The sequence below is a fragment of the Ursus arctos genome, unplaced genomic scaffold (genome assembly GCF_023065955.2).
Source record: "Ursus arctos isolate Adak ecotype North America unplaced genomic scaffold, UrsArc2.0 scaffold_30, whole genome shotgun sequence".
In the NCBI taxonomy this organism is placed as follows: domain Eukaryota; kingdom Metazoa; phylum Chordata; class Mammalia; order Carnivora; family Ursidae; genus Ursus; species Ursus arctos.
The window spans coordinates 17,404,747-17,422,400 of NW_026622986.1; the positions used below are offsets into that span (position 1 = coordinate 17,404,747).

Sequence of the window (17,654 nt, forward strand, 5' to 3'; positions counted from 1 at the left end):
CTGTCACAGTTTCCACTCATTTCTCAAAAACAAACAACTTGTCCAACAGGTCCAAGGTGGTACTGAAGCTAGCTGGGAAAAACAGAAAGAGAAACAAATCCCTGGCTGTGATCTTGGGCGCTTATTTTACCTATCCAGGTCTCAGTTTTAACAGCTGTAAAAAGGGGGAATAAATAGCCCTTACTTCATGAAACTGGTGTGGGGATTAAACAAGATAATAAATATAAAGCATTAACAGACCCTGGCACAAAGACAGCTATAGTTAGTAATTTTCACATCTGACCTTCACATATGCTCTTTTCTCCCTTAGAATGGTATTTGTTCACTTACTATAATTAATGTCTGCGTAACTATAAAAAAATCCAAAAGTCTGTATTTATAAAATACACATGAGCATTCTTCATTTAAATTGCGTTCATTATATTTCCATACCATTTCCTACCTACCCTCTCCACCAATTAATAGAACTGATAAAATCCATAATAGTTTATTTTAGCCAAAATCTCATCATTTCTACAATCAGAAATCTAAAATCAAAACAGGTGAGGTTTACAACACTTAATTAAAATAATTTACCTCAAATTCAAGATCAATTTAAAAGATAAATGTTGACATTTAGCTAATATCTAAACGGTTAAGTTTTTGTCTAAAAACATGGAACTTCAAATTTTTAAGAATTGACAATATTCATAATATAAAACATAGGTTAAAAAAGCATCCCAATGATGTGAATAACAACATATGTAATGTTAATTCATTCCTACTATAATAATGGCGAAAAACTGTGAGACATACTTGAAAACAAAACGAATATAAATCATTTCAGATATCGTCTGAAATAATATGACTGTTAAAGTTCATATATTTAAGTCATTTTACCACTGATTGAAAAATATTCCAGATGGATAATTCAAGTAGAATTTGTGTGAGGAAGTACTGAGAAAATGAAGACTAATTAAACTTTAGAAAATGAAAGCTCAAACAAGCACCAATCAAAAACATAGTGCAAAACTATGCAAAACTCTCACACCTTAATTGTGATTTCTGATTTGGGTTTAAAATACTGTGCAGGCAAAGCAAAAACAAAAATGGGAAATTAATTTCAGGTATTTCATAAGAAATGAGTGACCAATAAACCATTTAGCCTACATTTAGTTAAGTAAACTATCAGATTATAGTGCCAAACATCCTGTCCAAACACCAAATCATCTTCCTAAGATCTTAACACATTTTTTTTTCATTAAGACAAGTACATGTCATTTAGCAACTCAACGTATTAACAAAACAATAGTTTAAAATGAATTTCCCTTTTGGGGTAAAGGAACGGTGGTGGTGGTGGTGGGGATAAGCAAGAAAAACAATGGGCAAATCCCTACCTGAACCAACTGGAGATGAGCCAACACTAAGACTTTGTAAACTTCCATTCCTGAGCAATGTAGGAGATTTCTGAAGACTAGAGCTTGTTACACTTCCTGCAGCTGATGCTACAGATGATGTTGGTGAAGCAGAAGAAACTGAGAGATGAGAAACATTCTCTTGATTTTTGTTTCCTTTAGGTCTACCAGGCCCATGCTTACTTTGTTTATTTCCTTTTCTTTTCTTTTCCTTTACAGTTTCTTCTTCTATGCCAGAAGTTTGAGCCCGCTTATATCCTGCTGTTGGAAGGCTGGAATTACCCAAATCTCCAGGTGAATTTTCAAAGCTTTTAGGCTGTGAAATAACAGCTGAGGTCGAAGGGAGACCCATTATGGAACTAAAACTATTTACCCCCCCTTCCTGGCTTCCAGACTCTCCTTTATGTACATCTTTGGTTGATGATGACTGTTGGGAGTGAGTATAACTGTCATTACGCAGATCTGAGTCTGTAAAGCTCAAGAAATCCTGGGGAGACTGTACTGAACTTCCCGAAGATGATTTTACACTGCCTGGAGTTCCTGAAAAACTGCCTGTAGTAAAATAAAAAGGGGGGGAGGGGTAGGAAAAGAAAAAAATTGGATGCAAAAGTTCCCACGAGCAGTAGAAATGATACAATCATCAAAAAGAGATGGAGAAAAAAAAACTAACTATAAAATTTAGGACATCACTATGTAACAGAATTTTAAAAGGTTATTATCGAAATCAAGTTGATCTATAAAATTATCTTCAAAAAATATGTCATTTCATAGCTATTAAACTGAATATTAACTCAAGTTGCAAGCCATTCGTTCTACAATGACCAAGATGTAAGATATGCTTTATTTAACCTACCTTTTACTATGGCAACATTCCTCAACGTTCCCCCAAATACCTGTGTATGCTTGAGGAAGGACTGAAGAACAGCAAAATCTCAAAGTTTGACCAGACTACTATGTATTCTGAATAGCTGGAAGAACTTCCTCTTTTTTAATTACTGATGATTTGATGTAAACATTCCCAACACACACCCAGAACCAAAAGATGCTGCTTAGGTTTTAAGTTCTGAGTTTTAACTTCAAGATAATGTTAGTGAATATTATTATTCAGTTAAATCTACCCCACCAAAACATGGATTTGATAAAATAATATTGATTACATGGAACCTAATCTATATATCTAACATTCTCCCAGTCCACTACCCATGGAACTGCATAAAGAAACCAGCCACTAACATTCTTCTATTGCTTTTATGAAGTAAAATCACAGGAGAGGCACCCTCATGAATCTCCTTCACAACTGCTTGTCTCCTCACTCTTTAAAGAACATTAGTAGCCCACTACGTCACTATGAGATTAAAAGTTTTTATCTACTTGGTACAAAAACAGTATGGCTGGGATGAAACAATAGTTTGGTCCACCATCCCAATTCACCAAACTGTCTCTTCATGCTCACCAAATGAAGTGACAAGCATTTAGACTCAGTTGTGACCACACATCTATTATGTTTCATAAAACTTAAATTATATCATATTTTAACTAATGCATTTAAAAACAAAAGCTCAAAATAAAGTGTTTCATCAGAATGGAAGGGAAATTTCAAGCTAAGGGTTAAATTTTATTGCAGAGCACATTCAAAAGTAATCACACATAAATCCACCTAAATATTTACAACAGTATTTTTCTCACACACAAAAAAGAATTTCTTTTTAACTAAAGTCTCAAGGTTTTGAATTTTAAATTTTAAGCTTTTCTGAAATGGCTTATTAAGCAAGAACATTAATAGGTCTAAAATTTAACTCTTTGAAGATAATATCCATTTTATTCATTTACAAAATTATCTGTACCTATGTGAGCATTTTCAAGTTATGTCTATATAGAAAAACATACATAATAAGAAGCCATTTACATTACATCAATCATTTAAGGATAACTGTAATTTGCCACTTAATTAGCAACTATAAAGAAGTTCTTTATTATCCATTCTGATCTGTCACCATCTGTCTTTTTTCCACACATTTTTGTTTTTACAGCTGGTGTTAAAAGCTCACTACAGTGTAGCAAATACTTTCAAACATTTAGTATATGCAATATTTTAACATATATTTTCTAAAATTTACATACTGCCTGCAATGAAAAAAATAAAGCCAAGCATCTTAAACACCCTACCTTTAAATTTCAACTTTTAAAACTTTTATAAAATATTACCTCAGATACGAAAACATAACACATTCTATACCATGTCTCAAGAGAGGCAGGAAAAGACAATTCAACGTTGTGAATGTTAAGAAAACGAGGGATTTTTTTCTAAATGCATTAGTACTTCAAAGATTAAAAACTGAAAAATGCAATTTTAACAGTGGAAAATAAGGTCTTAATTATATAAAGAGATGACTGAATTCTGCTAATATCACATTCAAAATGTAAATAAAGTTACATTAAAAAGAATTAAGGTTTTACTATTTATTTTCCACAGTAGCATAAAAATAACAAATATAAATTTATTAAAATAAAACAGCAAATTTGGCATTTTATTTCTATTCCACTTGTCAATTCTTTGTAATATAAAGAAAAAAAAAACTAAAAGTCTAGGACTTAAAAATCTTGAAGCCCAAAATAACTTAGTTTAAAATATACAAATAAACTTTTTAATAAGAGATCAGCAGACTACTCAATCTCTCTACATATTCAAATTTTTATTATCAGCAAAAGCTTAAAGAAAAAGGACAGTTCTTCCCCCTCATTTATTCCTAGGGGGCAAAAAAAAAAAAGAATGGGGGGAGGAGGCACTTACTGTATGCTCCACTAATATATTTATCTCCAACGGTTTTTAACATTTATATTTCTCAAAATATTTATGTTCATGTTAAAAACACAAAATAAAAACCTAGAATATAGGGCTAATGGACTGTAAGGTTAGTGGAGTTATTCTGTTCTCCATAAAATAGGGTTGCCATATAAAATACAGCATGCCCAATTAATTTTGAATTTTAGTTAAACAACATGTTATTTTTTCAGTATAAATATGTCCCATGCATTTATTTGGGGCATACTTACACTGAAAAATAATTTGTTGTTAAGCTGAAATTCAAAATTAAATGGGCATCTTGTTATAGTAGCCTTACCAAAACATACATAAGCTTAGTAAAATTCTACTTCAAGCTTTATAAACTTCAAGCTTTATAATAAATGCAATAATCAACAACTATTATTTACTGAGAACTATTTATATTCCCTACAAATTACCCAGTACTTGTTTACTTACTAAGAATATATACTTTAACTGTTTTAGTGTTTAATTAGGACAGATAAATGATAACAATTCATTAAAAAGAAAGACTATTCTATAGAGCAGAAAGGAAAACTCCAGCTTTTATTGTTTTTTTCTCCCCAAACTTAAACTTTATTCCACATCTATTTAAACATTAAAATTACAGTTCAGCTTTGGAAGCACATGTCATAACATAAAAGGTCCCAGAAACATTTAAACAAGGAATACTAGTCTTTGAAGTAATCTTACTACAGCAACTAATCATAAAATAATCTCCAATGATCCATTAGTTATAAATAAAAAATAAATTCTTTTACAAAACTTAATTGCTATTGATCATCGCAAGAACAATTATTTTAACTAAAACGTCGTAATTAATACCTTGCTGGAAAGGACTAGCTGCTGACACAGTCGTTCCTGGATTTCTTCCACCAGGCTTTCTTCCCCTTTGACCTGAGCTGTGAGCTGAAGATTTCTTCCCTTTGCCCTCTGACCCTCTAGCCTCTGAAACATCTTTTCCACTAGTTGTGTGCGCAGAGACTTCTTGGAAGTTTGCATTTGTAAATCGAGCTGCAGTATCTTCCAAGCGCTTCAATGATCCAGAAATAGAGTTGCTGCTAGTGCTTGTATAAGTCTAACATTTTCATTGAGAAAGGAAGTTGAAAAAGAATTGATTAGATTTGGGCTGGGGGGGGGGGAGAGGGGCCACAGTAACTAAGAAAATCATGTAAAAACAATTATCTGAGTCTACTGAAATAGCATATACCTTTAAATGGCAGCAATTAGTAAAAGTACATTATCAGTCATAGTTACTCAGCAACACACCGTAGGTAGTAATGAAGGAACTTGTTTCTCAAGCAACATCATTTTCAACAAGAAAAAACTACTTCCTAGTCATGAAATCAAAATCAGCTTTAATGTTCAGCACAAAGGCAACAATGAGAGAGAAATAAGGTGCTACAAATTCATTAGAGGACTATATCCATGAGATTATAAGCACAGGTCAGAGCAAGAATTTTTAAAATTCAGGTGAAGTCTGCTTTTCAAAACAGAAAAGATTAAACCCTTTAAAACAGAAGTCATTACTTCCAAGTATTAAGATGAAAGGACAGTTATACTTTGCAGTTTAAGATTTTTAAAAATTAGAAGTGTTATTATCCCCTATGGATTCTCAGTCATCCCCTTGATCCAGATATGTTAGGGAAAAATGCAAAATAAAGATCTGTTTGAACAATTATTTTCTAATTTTTAATAATCATTTTAAGACAAAGTGTATGCAAATAATGGTAAATGAAATGACTATGAAAAGGTGAAAATGTGTTCTAACAAATATACATTAATCAACATGCTTCAAAATAAAAGGCTTATAAGGTCCATTGAGTCAGGGATTTTTGTTGCCACTATTTTAAGTTCACTAAATGCAAGAAAGACAAACAGCCCTAAATTTCTGCTGAATAAATATTTTTCTGATACTTCTATCTAAAATCTCTGATGTAATACAAATAAAAAAATCTAAAAACAAACAAAACGGAAACTTCCCACATATAACCACCACTCAATACAAACCATCAGATAAAGGTGGAAAATGAGAAAGGAATGATAAAATCAGGTTTCAAAATGGTTGGCATTTTTAGCAAAATCAATGTTCCAAATGAGAAATGAAAGAAGACTTCAAATGTTTTGAAAACCAAATACTTGTTACTACTACTTTTCTGCTACTTGCCCCCCATACCATCCTCCCCCCACACCCACCTCACAGCCAAATAGATTTTAATCATCAAATACAAAAGACATTATCTCATAAAAAACAAATTACTATTCTCATAAACAAGAGCCCACAAAAGAGAACAAAGTTCTCAAAGTTAAGTTTTAGGAGAAAACCAATCATGTTTAAGCTGATTTAACTTTGTGGATTACTTTAGAAACATGAACCTTTTCCATGCAGGGCGGGTCACTTTGAAACTGCACCACTTCACTTTTCAAATATTTCTTTCTAATAACTCGTGTTGACCCTGAGGTTCTCCATCGTACCCACACACAAGCCTAGTGAAGTTTGAAAGTCATCTAGGGGCACTTGGGTGGCATAGTTGGTTAAGCACCCAACTCTTGGTTTCACCTCAGATCTTGAGATCAAGCCCCGTGTTGGGCTCCATGTTCAGCAGGGAGTCTGCTTAAGATACTCTCTCCCTCTCCCTGCCCTTCTCACGTGTGTGCCCATGTCTCCCTCTCAAATAAATAAATCAATCTTTAAAATAAATAAATAAATAAATAAATGTCATCCGAAGAGAACACAGTGAGGTTCTTTATTCAGGTACTTTGTCCATATATCAAATAAGCAAAGAAGGAAAAACTAGATGGAGAACCAAACACAGAAATATACAATCCATTTCCACATACCAATCTAAATCGGGGTTGGTCAATTTTCCCATTCATTTAATAGAATGTCCTTGCTTACCCCTAAAGTATAAGTATGTCCATAAATCCAATGAAAATACGGCATAGGGAAGAAAAGGTATTACAAAGAAAGCAATGAATGAAAATTAAGCAAATTTCAGTGACAAAAGTTATACTAAGACCATAGCGTTTTATTTTTTAAAAACTTAGACATCTTCTAAATTGAAAAGATTTCTTAACAAGAAAAAAAATTAAGCTTTAGTTGAAGATTCTAACAGTTATTTTAAAAAATTACACCTAACAACAAGGGAAAAAAGTCTATATGGTTTTATTCGAAGAGAGACTTCCAACCTTAAATCCACCTTTTTAAGTAAATTTAAGAGTATCTATTCCAAAATATGCTGTTTAAATAATATGGAACTGTGGAATTCCATTACAAACACACAATTCAGTCAAAATCAAGAGGTGGAAAAAGAAGTAAAAGGAAAGGGTAGTGGGGAGGAGCTGAAAGAGACACAATGAATAACCGAATGCCACAAATCTGCTCTTTCCTCAGTTTCACAACCTAAATAACTCTCACAGTATGAGCATCTCACTGCTCTGAGAGCAATTCCAGTGCTTAAAAATATACAGTTTCCATGTAAATTAACCCATAAAATACAAACTAACTACTTTGTTTGGTACTTGACTTAACAGAGTCTTGTTTTGTTTTGTTTTCCTTTCCATTAGAGATGAAGCTGCATATTCGGTCATATTGAGTCTCTGAGGAAATGTATATATACTTGGGTTTACATTGTGATTTACAGGCAACTTAAGGACTCTTTTAAAATAAATATTTAGAATATGTAGGATTTTTGTTTTGTGGCTAGCTATAATTTTAGTCCTCAGATAAGATGCAATGCCAATGTACCTACTAAATAACATTCACTGAAGCAAAAAATACACCCAACTTCAAAAAATTTTCATCAGACTCAGAATTCAACAATGACTCTATAATAGGCTAATCGAAGAAATAGATTTTTTCAAAATTATGGTGCCTTAGATTATTCTACAAAGCTCTGTAATCCACATTCAGGAGAAAGAGTCAAAGGGAAGAGAAACAAACAACAGCTGTATCTTCCACCAGCATGATGAAATATAATAATGCTGGCTAAAATATCCTTTAATTTATGTAATATTCAAGTGTCTCATAAAAGCCAGAAATTTTTTACTCAGCCAACTCTCAAAAATGAAGCATAGAAGGAATGAAGACTTTAAAAGGGAGCTTGGGGAGGGGGGATCAGTGAGCTGTGGGGCAATGTTAAGCAGCCTAATTTACATGTTTTTGGAATACCCAAAGGAAAGTAGGATGGAAAAAAAATTTAAGTAACAAGAGCAGAAAAAAATTACAAAATTTGATGAAAACAATAAACCTTCCGATCAACTAACCTTAAGCACAAGAAACATGAAGAAAAATGCATGAATACACATCACGATCAAACTGCTTACAATTAAAAAACAACAATAAAGAGAAAATGATACAAGCAGCCAGTGCGTTTAAAAAAAAAAAAAAAAGATGCCTTATGCGCTAAGAAACAAAGATAAAAATGAAAACAGATTTCTCATGGAAAAAATGCAAGTTAGAAAACAAGAAGACAAAGAGAAACAAATTATTAACCTAGAATTCTATACTGAGCTAAAATACCTTTCAAAAAGCAAACACAAAATATAGTTGACCCCATAAACAACACCAGTTTGAACTGTATGGCTCCATTTATACACAGCGTTTTTCAATAAATACAGACTAGCACTGTAAGTATATTTTCTTTTCCTTATGATTTTCTTAATAACATTTTTTCTCTTGCTTATTTTAAGAACACAATATATAATACATATAACACGCAAAATATGTGTTAATTGACTATTTACGTTATCAGTAAAACTTCCAGGTCAATAGTAGGCTCTTAGAAGTTAAGTTTTTGGTAAGTCAAAAGTTATATGCAGATTTTTTTTACTGTGTGGTGGTCCTAACCCCCACATTCTTCAAAGGTCAACTATAATTGCCATTCAGATAAAAAAGCTAAAAGAACTAACCACCAGCAAAGCAACAGTACAATAAATGCTGAAGGTTGTCTTTTAGGCAGAAGGAAAACAACAAAGGAAATGTGGATCTAAACAAACCAATTAGGAACACTAGAAACAGTAATTACATGGGTAAATATAAAGGACTTTTTAATTATTTCATCTCTTTATAAGATGGCTTAAACCAAATTAGTAACAATTGTGAGGTTTATGAAATATGTAAAAATTTAAAATATGACAAAAATAGCACAAACCCCAAAAAGGTGGAAGTGCAAGTATGTAAACTGCTGAATTGTATATTCTTATGCAATATGTGAAATGGCATAATATCATTTGAAGGCAGATGCTGATAAATTAAAAGATGCATGCCATAAACCCCAGAGCAATCAATAAAATAACAAAGAATTATTACTATTCAGCTAAAACAGATTCATAAAAAATATTCAATGAAAAAGAAAAAAAAGATGAAACAGGCGAGAAAAAAGGATTAGCAAATGATAGATTTAAATGCAACAATATCAGTAATATTATATATAAATTAACTAAACACCCCAGAAAAGGCAGCGACTAGAATACTGAAAAAAGAAACTCAAGACTATACACATGCTGCCAAAAGAAACCCATTTTTAATATAAAGACACAAAGATATTAAAAGTATAAGTGTGGGAAAGAAAATATCAATCTAATACTAATTAAAACAAAGCTGAATTCACAATAGTATTATCAAACAAAATACATTTCAGAACAAGGAATATGGCCAGGACAGAGAAACCTATTCATCAAGGGGATATAAAAATCCAAAATGCTTTTGCACCTAATAAGAAACCTTTAAAATAAATCAAAACCGACAGAATAGAGAAAATGGGGGAAATTGTGAAATACATAACTACAGTAAGAGAGATCTAAATCCTCTTCTCAATAACTGAACAAGTACACAGAAAATACATATATATAAATAAGCATACAGAGAGAGACCTTAAAGAGTATAAATCAACTTGACCTAACTTACAGTTACAGAATAACTCCGTTTAATAGGAGCACAGTGAATACACACTGTTTTCAGGAGCACACAGAAAGCTAAACAAGATAATCCATGTTACGTCATTTTTTTTTAATTTAAAAAACTTAAAAGAAATTATATAACACAAAGATATTAAATTAGAAATCAGTGACAAGACGATATATGAAAAGTCCCCAAACGTTTCAAAAGTAAATAACACACTTCTAAATAACCCATGGATCAAAGAGAAATCAAAAGGAAACCACAAGGTACTAGTTCAACTAAATAAAAACAAAAATACAATGTATCAAAATTCAGAAGTGGTACTTAGAACAAAACGTGTAGCATTAAATGCCTATGTTAATACTTCTGCTGAGACTGTGGTCCAGCATGTAGAAAACTTAGGAGAGGGACACCTGGGGGGCTCAGCCATTAAGCGTCTGCCTTCGGCTCAGGTCATGATCCCAGGGTCCTGGGATGGAGCCCACATCGGGCTCCCTGCTCGGCGGGAAGCCTCCTTCTCCCTCTCACACTCCCCTCATTTGTGTTCCCTCTCTCGCTGTCTCTCTCTGTCAAATAAATAAACAAAATCTTTAGAAAAAAAATAAAAATAAAAATAATTAGGAGAGAAGAGATGAGGGGTGAGAGGGGTGGGAAGGGGACAAGAAAATAAGAGATGTAACATTTGAGGCAAGAATGACCATGAATGTCCCAAATTAGTGTCAGAAACTATACCACACATGCAGGAAGCTGAGAATACCAAATAAGACAAATGTCAAAACAAACAAACAACCCACACCAAGGCATATCATATTCAAAGTGCACAAAATCAAAAATATAAGAAAAAATCCTGAAAGAAGCTGGAAGGGAAAATAGCCTTACCAATGAAGTAGCAAAGATAAGAATTACATCTGACTTCTCCTCAGAAATAAAGCAAGCAAGAGAGTGATGTGAAATATTCAAAGTTTTGAGAGGAGGAAAAAAAAGAACTAGCATTCTGTACACTGCAAAATTATCCTTCAAAAGTGAAAAACAAGACTCTCAGATAAATAAAAACTGGAAATTTGTTGCCAATAGGCCTACCCTGAAAGAAATGTGAAAAGAAGTTCTTCAGAAAGAAGGAAATGATACAGGTTGGAAACATGGATTTGCATAAAGAAAAGTATCAGAAAATCAATGAAGGTACAATAAAAACTTTCACTTTTTCTTATACTTACTTAATCCAATAATGTTCAAAATGATAGCAACAATATATCTGATTATATAGTCTTACACATATATATGCGTATGTATGCTTTTGGATAAGTGAAATGAATGACAGCATCAACAGAAAAGGTGGGAGGGAGGAATTACGATTATTCTGTTATTGTAAGGTACCTGTACTATTGTGAAGGGGGATAATATTATTTGAAAGTAAACTTGGATTAGCTATAGATATATACTGCACAAAGTAGGGCAACTACGAAAAAAAGTTAATTGATATGTTAAGAAATAAGAGAAAATGGAATCATTTAAAAAAAAACAAAAAAACCCCAATTAAAACCGTTAGAGCCTCGCCTCTCCCCTTCCATCCACCACCAGGCACCCCAGAAGCAATAGTTGCTATGCTGCTTTCCCTCTCCCACCATACCTTCCGCTCTTCCCCTTCCAACTAGAGCCTGCCAGAATGGCTCCTGCAAAGAAGGGTGACAAGAAGAAGGGCCATTCTGCCATCAACGAGGTAGTGACCAGAGAATACACCATCAACATTCGTAAGCGCATCCAGAGAGTGGGTTTCAAGAAGCTTGCCACTCATGCACTCAAAGAGATCCAGAAATTTGCCATGAAGGGGATGGGAATTCCACATGTGTGTACTGACAACAGGCTCAACAAAGCTGTCTGGGCCAAAGGAAAAAGGAATGTTCCATACCGTATCTGTGTGCGGTGGTCCAGAAAACGTAACGAGGATGAAGATTCACCAAACAAGCTCTATATGTTGATTACCTATGTACCGGTCACCACTTTCAAAAATCTACAGACAATTAACGCGGATGAGAACTAATCATTGATTATCAAATAAAGTATAAAAGTGAAAACAAAACAAAACAAAAACAAAAACCCAAGAAGCAGAAAACATTCGGAAGACAAAAACAGGAACAAAGATAAAGAGGAACAAATAGAAAACAGAAACAAATTTGTTAGATATTAACCTCACTGTATCCATAGTCTAAACATCAATTAAAAGAATTGTTAGTGGATCAAAAACAAAGCTTATCTATTGGTTGTCTACAAGAAACACTTAAATTAGGAAAACATACTGATTAAAAATCAATGAATAGAGTATGATATACCATGCTAGCAGTAATCAAAACAAAGTGAGAATAGACAATTAATTTTAGACAAACCAGACTTCAGAGCAAGGAAAGTTTTCAGCAATAAGGAGTGACACTGCATAATGATAAAGGTGTCAATATTGCAAGAAGACAAAACAATCCTTAATGTGTATGTGCCTAACACCAGATGATCAAAATACATGATAGAACTACAAGGAGAAACGGATGAATCCACTCTTAGAGATGGAGGTTTTAACACTCTCCTTTCAGAAATGGTCATATCCCCCAGGCAGAAAATTAGTGAAGACATAACTGAAGTAAACACCACCATTAATCAACTGGATATAAATGATATCCATAGAATACTTTATTCAGTATCAGCACAATATATATTCTCCTGAAGTTCTCATGAGACATTCATCAAGATACACTACACTTGGGGGGCGCCTGGGTGGCTCAGTCCTTAAGCATCTGCCTTCAGCTCAGGGCGTGATCCCGGGGTCCTGGGATTGAGTCCTGAATCAGGCTCCCTCCTCTCCTGGGAGCCTGCTTCTTCCTCTCCCACTCCCCCTGTTTGTGTTCCCTCTCTCGCTGGCTGTCTCTATGTCAAATAAATAAATAAAATCTTAAAAAAAAAAAAAAAAAAGATACACTACACTTGGGGCCATAAACACACCTCAACAAATCTTAAAGAACAGAGATCACATAATTGTGCTCTCAGACTAAAATGAAATTAAATAGAAATTAACAGAAAGATAGCTAGAAAATCCCAGAATGCCTAGATTAAACAACACACTTCTACATAACACAAGTCAAAGAAAGCTCCAGAGAAATATTATTAACTAAAATATTATTAACTAAATGACAATCAAAATACAACCTAAAATTTGTGGGATTCAGTAAAAGCAGTGCTTAGAGTGCTTAGAGATGATGTGAATGCATCTATTAGAAAAGAACAAAGACCTTAAATCAATACTCTAAGCTTCCTCCTTCAGGAAACAAGAAACAAAATGCAAATTAAATCAAAATAAAAGGAAATAATGAAAACTAAAGTAGAAATTAAAAAAGGAACTCAATAGAGAAAAAAAAAAATCAACAGATCCAAAAGGTGGTTCTTTGAAAAGATGGATAAAATTGAAAAACCTCTGGCCAGTACATTTAGAAAAGTGAGAGAGAACACAAATTGTTAATACCAGAAATGAAAGATGGAACATAACTACAGATCCCGTAGACATTAAAAGGATCATCAAGGAGTATTATCAACAACTCTATGCCCACAAATTTCATAACCTAGATGAAATGGACCAACTCTTGAAAGATACAAGCTGCCAAACTCACACAAGAAGAATTAGACAATGTGAATAGGCTTATGTCTATTTTAAATTGGGGAGGGGCACTTGGGTGGCACAGTCAGTTGAGCATCCGACTATTGGTTTTAGGTCAGACCATGATCTCAGGGTCATGGGATTGAGCCCCATGTCAGGCCTTGTGCTCAGTGAGGACTCTGCTTGAGTTTCTCTCTCTCCCTCCCCCTCTGCTCCACCCCCCCCCATTTGCATGCTCGTTCTCTCAAACAAACAAACAAATAAATAAATAAATAAATCTTTAAAAAAAAATTGAGGGGAGCCTGACTCACTCTTGAATATGTGACATTGATCTCTGGGTTGGAAGTTCAAGCCCCACGTTGGGTGTAGAGATTACTTAAAAATAAAATCTTAGGGGTGCCTGGGTGGCTCAGTTGTTAAGCATCTGCCTTCTGCTCAGGGCGTGATCCCGGCATTCTGGGATCAATCCCCACATCAGGCTCCTCTGCTGGAAGCCTGCTTCTTCCTCTCCCACTCCCCCTGTTTGTGCTCCCTCTCTCGCTGGCTGTCTCTATCTTTGTCAAATGAATAAATAAAATATTTTAGAAAATAGATAAATAAAAATAATAAAAATAAATAAAAATAAAATCTTAAAAAAAACCAAATCAATTATTAATAATCCTCCATAACAGAAAGCACCAGGCCTGAATGGGTTCACTGGTAAATTTTACCACACATTTAAAGAAGAAATTATACCAATTTTCTACAATCTTGTTCAGAAGACATAAGCTGAGGGAATACCTCCTACTTCACGCCAGGAGGCCAATATTACTCTAACACCAAAACAGACAAAGAGATCATAAGAAAGAAAAGAACAGAAGAACATCTCTCAAGAAACAGATGAAATCATCTATAAAATATTAGCAAATCAAATCCAACAATCTATAAGAAGAATTATATACCACAACCAAGTGGGATTTATCCCAGGAATGCAAGGCTGGGTCAATATTAAAAAATCAATTAATATAATCCATCACATTGACAAGATAAGAAGAAAAATCATATGTCATATCAATAGTTACAAAAAAAAGCATTTGGGGTGCCTGAGTGACTCAGTTGGTTCAATGTCCAACTCTGGTTTCAGCTCAGGTAATAATCTCGGTTGGGCTCTGCACTCAGGACCGAATCCGCTTGAGATTCTCTCTCTCTCTCTCCTTCTGCCCTCCCTCTACTTGCACTCTCTCTAAATAAATTAATTAATTAAATTCTTAAAAAAAAAAAAAGGAAAGAATAAGCATTTAACAAAGTATAACACCCATTCAAAATAAAAATTCTCAGCAAACTAGGAATAAAAGGGGAACTTCCTCAACTTGGTAAAGAACATGTACAAAAAGCTAACATGCTTATTGGTGAGAAACCAGGTTTCCCACCAATATCAGGAACAAAGCAAGGATGACTCCTCCCTCACCACTGCACTTCAACATCATACTGGAAGTCCTAGTTTATATAAAAAGACAAGAAAAGAAAATATACACTGACTGGGAAGGAGGAAATGAAAGTGTCTTTTTTTTTTCAGAGACAACATGACTGTCTATATAGAAAGTCCAAAAACCTCTTGGAACTAGTAAGTGATTATGTAAAAACTGCAGAACAAAAGGTTAATATTAAAAAAGAAAAATTGGGGCATCTGGATGGTTCAGTCAGTTAAGCATCCAACTCCTGATTTCAGCTCAGGTCATGATCTCAGGGTTGTGCGATCAAGCCCCATGTCAGGCTGGGCATGGACCCTGCTTAATAATCCCTTTCCCTCTCCCTCTGTGAAAGAAAGAAAAAGAAAAGAGAAAGGAAAAGAAAAGAAAAAGACAAAGATGGAGAAAGAGAAAGAGAAAGAGAAAGAGAAAGAGAAAGAGAAAGAAAGAGAAAGAGAAAGGAAAAGGAAAAGAAAGGAAAGGAAAGGAAAGAAAAAAAGAGAAAAGAAAAGAAAAAAAAAGGAAAGGAAAAATTGTTTTCATATATACTAAAAGGGAACAAGTAGAATTTTAAATTAAAGACACAATACCATTTACAATACCAGCTCCAAAAATTAAATAAAGTTTAAATCTAACAATATGTATATAAGGTTAAGGTCTATATGAGAAAAACAACAAAACTTCTATGAACAAAATCAAAGAACTAAATAAATGAAGATACATCCCAACTTCATAGCAAAACTTAATATTGTCAAGATGTCAGTTCCTCCCAACTTGATCTGCAGATTCAATACAATCTCTTCTTTTTTTTAATGATTTGGGAGGGAGCATGTGCATGCGTGGCTGTGCGCATGTGCCCGTGCCCAGAAGCAGAGTGAGGGGCAGAGGAAGAGAGAGAATCCTGAAGCTGATCCCTGGCTCAGCACAGAGTCCTATGCATGGCTCAATCCTGGGACCTGAGTCGAAATCAAGAGTTGGCCAGTCTCATCGGAATCTGAGGATGTACTGTATAGTGACTAACACAATATAATAAAAAATCATTAAAAAAAAAAAAAAAGAGCTGGCCAGTCAACTGACTAAGCCACCCAGGCATCCCGAGATTCAATATAATTTCAATCAAAATTCCAGCAAATTATTTGTGGTTACTGACAAACTGATTCTAAAGCATATATGTGGAAAGGCAAAAGACCGAAATAGTCAACACAGTATTAAATGTCAAGAATAAAGTTTAAGTACTAACATTACTTGATTTCAGACTTTCATTAAAGCTACAGTAATTAAGATAGTATAATGCTGTTAAAAGAATAAACAGATCAATGGAACTGATAAGAGTTCAGAAACAGACCCACATAAATGCAATCAACAGATTTTTTTAAAAGATTTATTTATTTATTTTAAAGAGAAAGAGAGAGCAGCAGTGGCAGGGGCAGAGGGAAAGAGAGAATCCTGAAGCCAACTTTCCCACTGAGTGAGGAGCCCGACATGGGGCTCGATTCAGGACCCTGCGATCATGACCTGAGCAGAAATCAAGAGTTGCGCACTTAACCAACTGAGCCACCAGGTGCCCCAACTGATTTTTAACAAAGATGCAAAAGCAATATAATGGAATTAAGACAGGCTATTCAATAAAGAGTGTCAGAACTGAACATGCATACACAAAAATGAATCTAGACACCGTTTATTTACAGCTTCACAACATGGATTAAAGTCCTAAATATGAGACCTGAAACCAGAAAATTTCTAGAGGAAAACATAGGCCATAGAAATAAACTATTGGGGCTACACCAAAATAAAAAGCTATGCAAAAGGAACTCATCAACAAAACATAAAGGTAATCTATTAAATAAGAGTATATCTGTCAATGAAATGTTTGACAAGCGGTTAATATCGAAAATATATAAAGAAGTTATTCAACTCAACACCAAAAAAAAGTGACTGAAAAATGGACAGAGGATCTGAATAAACATTTTTCTAAAGAGGACACACAGATGGCTAACAGACACATGGAAAGATGCCAAGCATCAGTAATCTTTAGGGAAATATGCAAATCCAAAACAATGAGATATCACCTCCCACCTATTAGAATGGCTAGAATCAAAAGGACAAGAAATAACAAGTGTTGACAAAGATGTGGAGAAGAAGGAATCTTCGTGCTCTGTTGGTAGGAATGTAAATTGTTATAACCACAGTGGAAAACAGTATGGAAGTTCCTCGAAAAATTAAAAATAGAATTCAGAAGACAACTAAATAACCCTTTTACTTTCATACAATAAAGTTTTCTATTCCTCAAAAAAAATTAAAAACAGAAATACCATATAATCCAGTAATTCCACTACTGGGTATTTAGTACCCAAAGAAAACAAAAATGCTAATTCAAAAAGATACATGCACATGTATGCTTACACCAACTTTATTTAAAAGAGCCAAGATACGGAAGCAACCCAAGTGGCCA

General features: G+C 34.0%; 2 protein-coding genes across 24 annotated transcripts in view; one reads left to right on the plus strand and one right to left on the minus strand.

Moving 5' to 3' along the window:
- The window catches only part of MLLT10 (MLLT10 histone lysine methyltransferase DOT1L cofactor), a 232,109-nt gene that overhangs the window by 63,355 nt on the left and 151,100 nt on the right, over window positions 1-17,654 (minus strand). For 15 of the 23 annotated variants that reach the window (XM_057304613.1, XM_057304612.1, XM_057304610.1 and 12 more), the window contains 2 exons: window positions 5,044-5,296; window positions 1,377-1,946 (listed from right to left, as the gene is read on the minus strand). In XM_057304613.1, the coding sequence (XP_057160596.1) occupies window positions 1,377-1,946; window positions 5,044-5,296 (823 nt within the window). The remainder of the gene's footprint in view (window positions 1-1,376; window positions 1,947-5,043; window positions 5,297-17,654) is intronic. The other 8 variants (XM_048219378.2, XM_057304621.1, XM_057304622.1 and 5 more) reach the window with 1 other exon arrangement.
- Window positions 5,357-16,259, plus strand: LOC123002258 (60S ribosomal protein L31-like). The gene has a single exon (XM_048219380.2). The coding sequence runs from the start codon at window positions 11,784-11,786 to the stop codon at window positions 12,156-12,158; it is 375 nt and encodes a 124-aa protein (XP_048075337.1). The 5' UTR covers window positions 5,357-11,783; the 3' UTR covers window positions 12,159-16,259.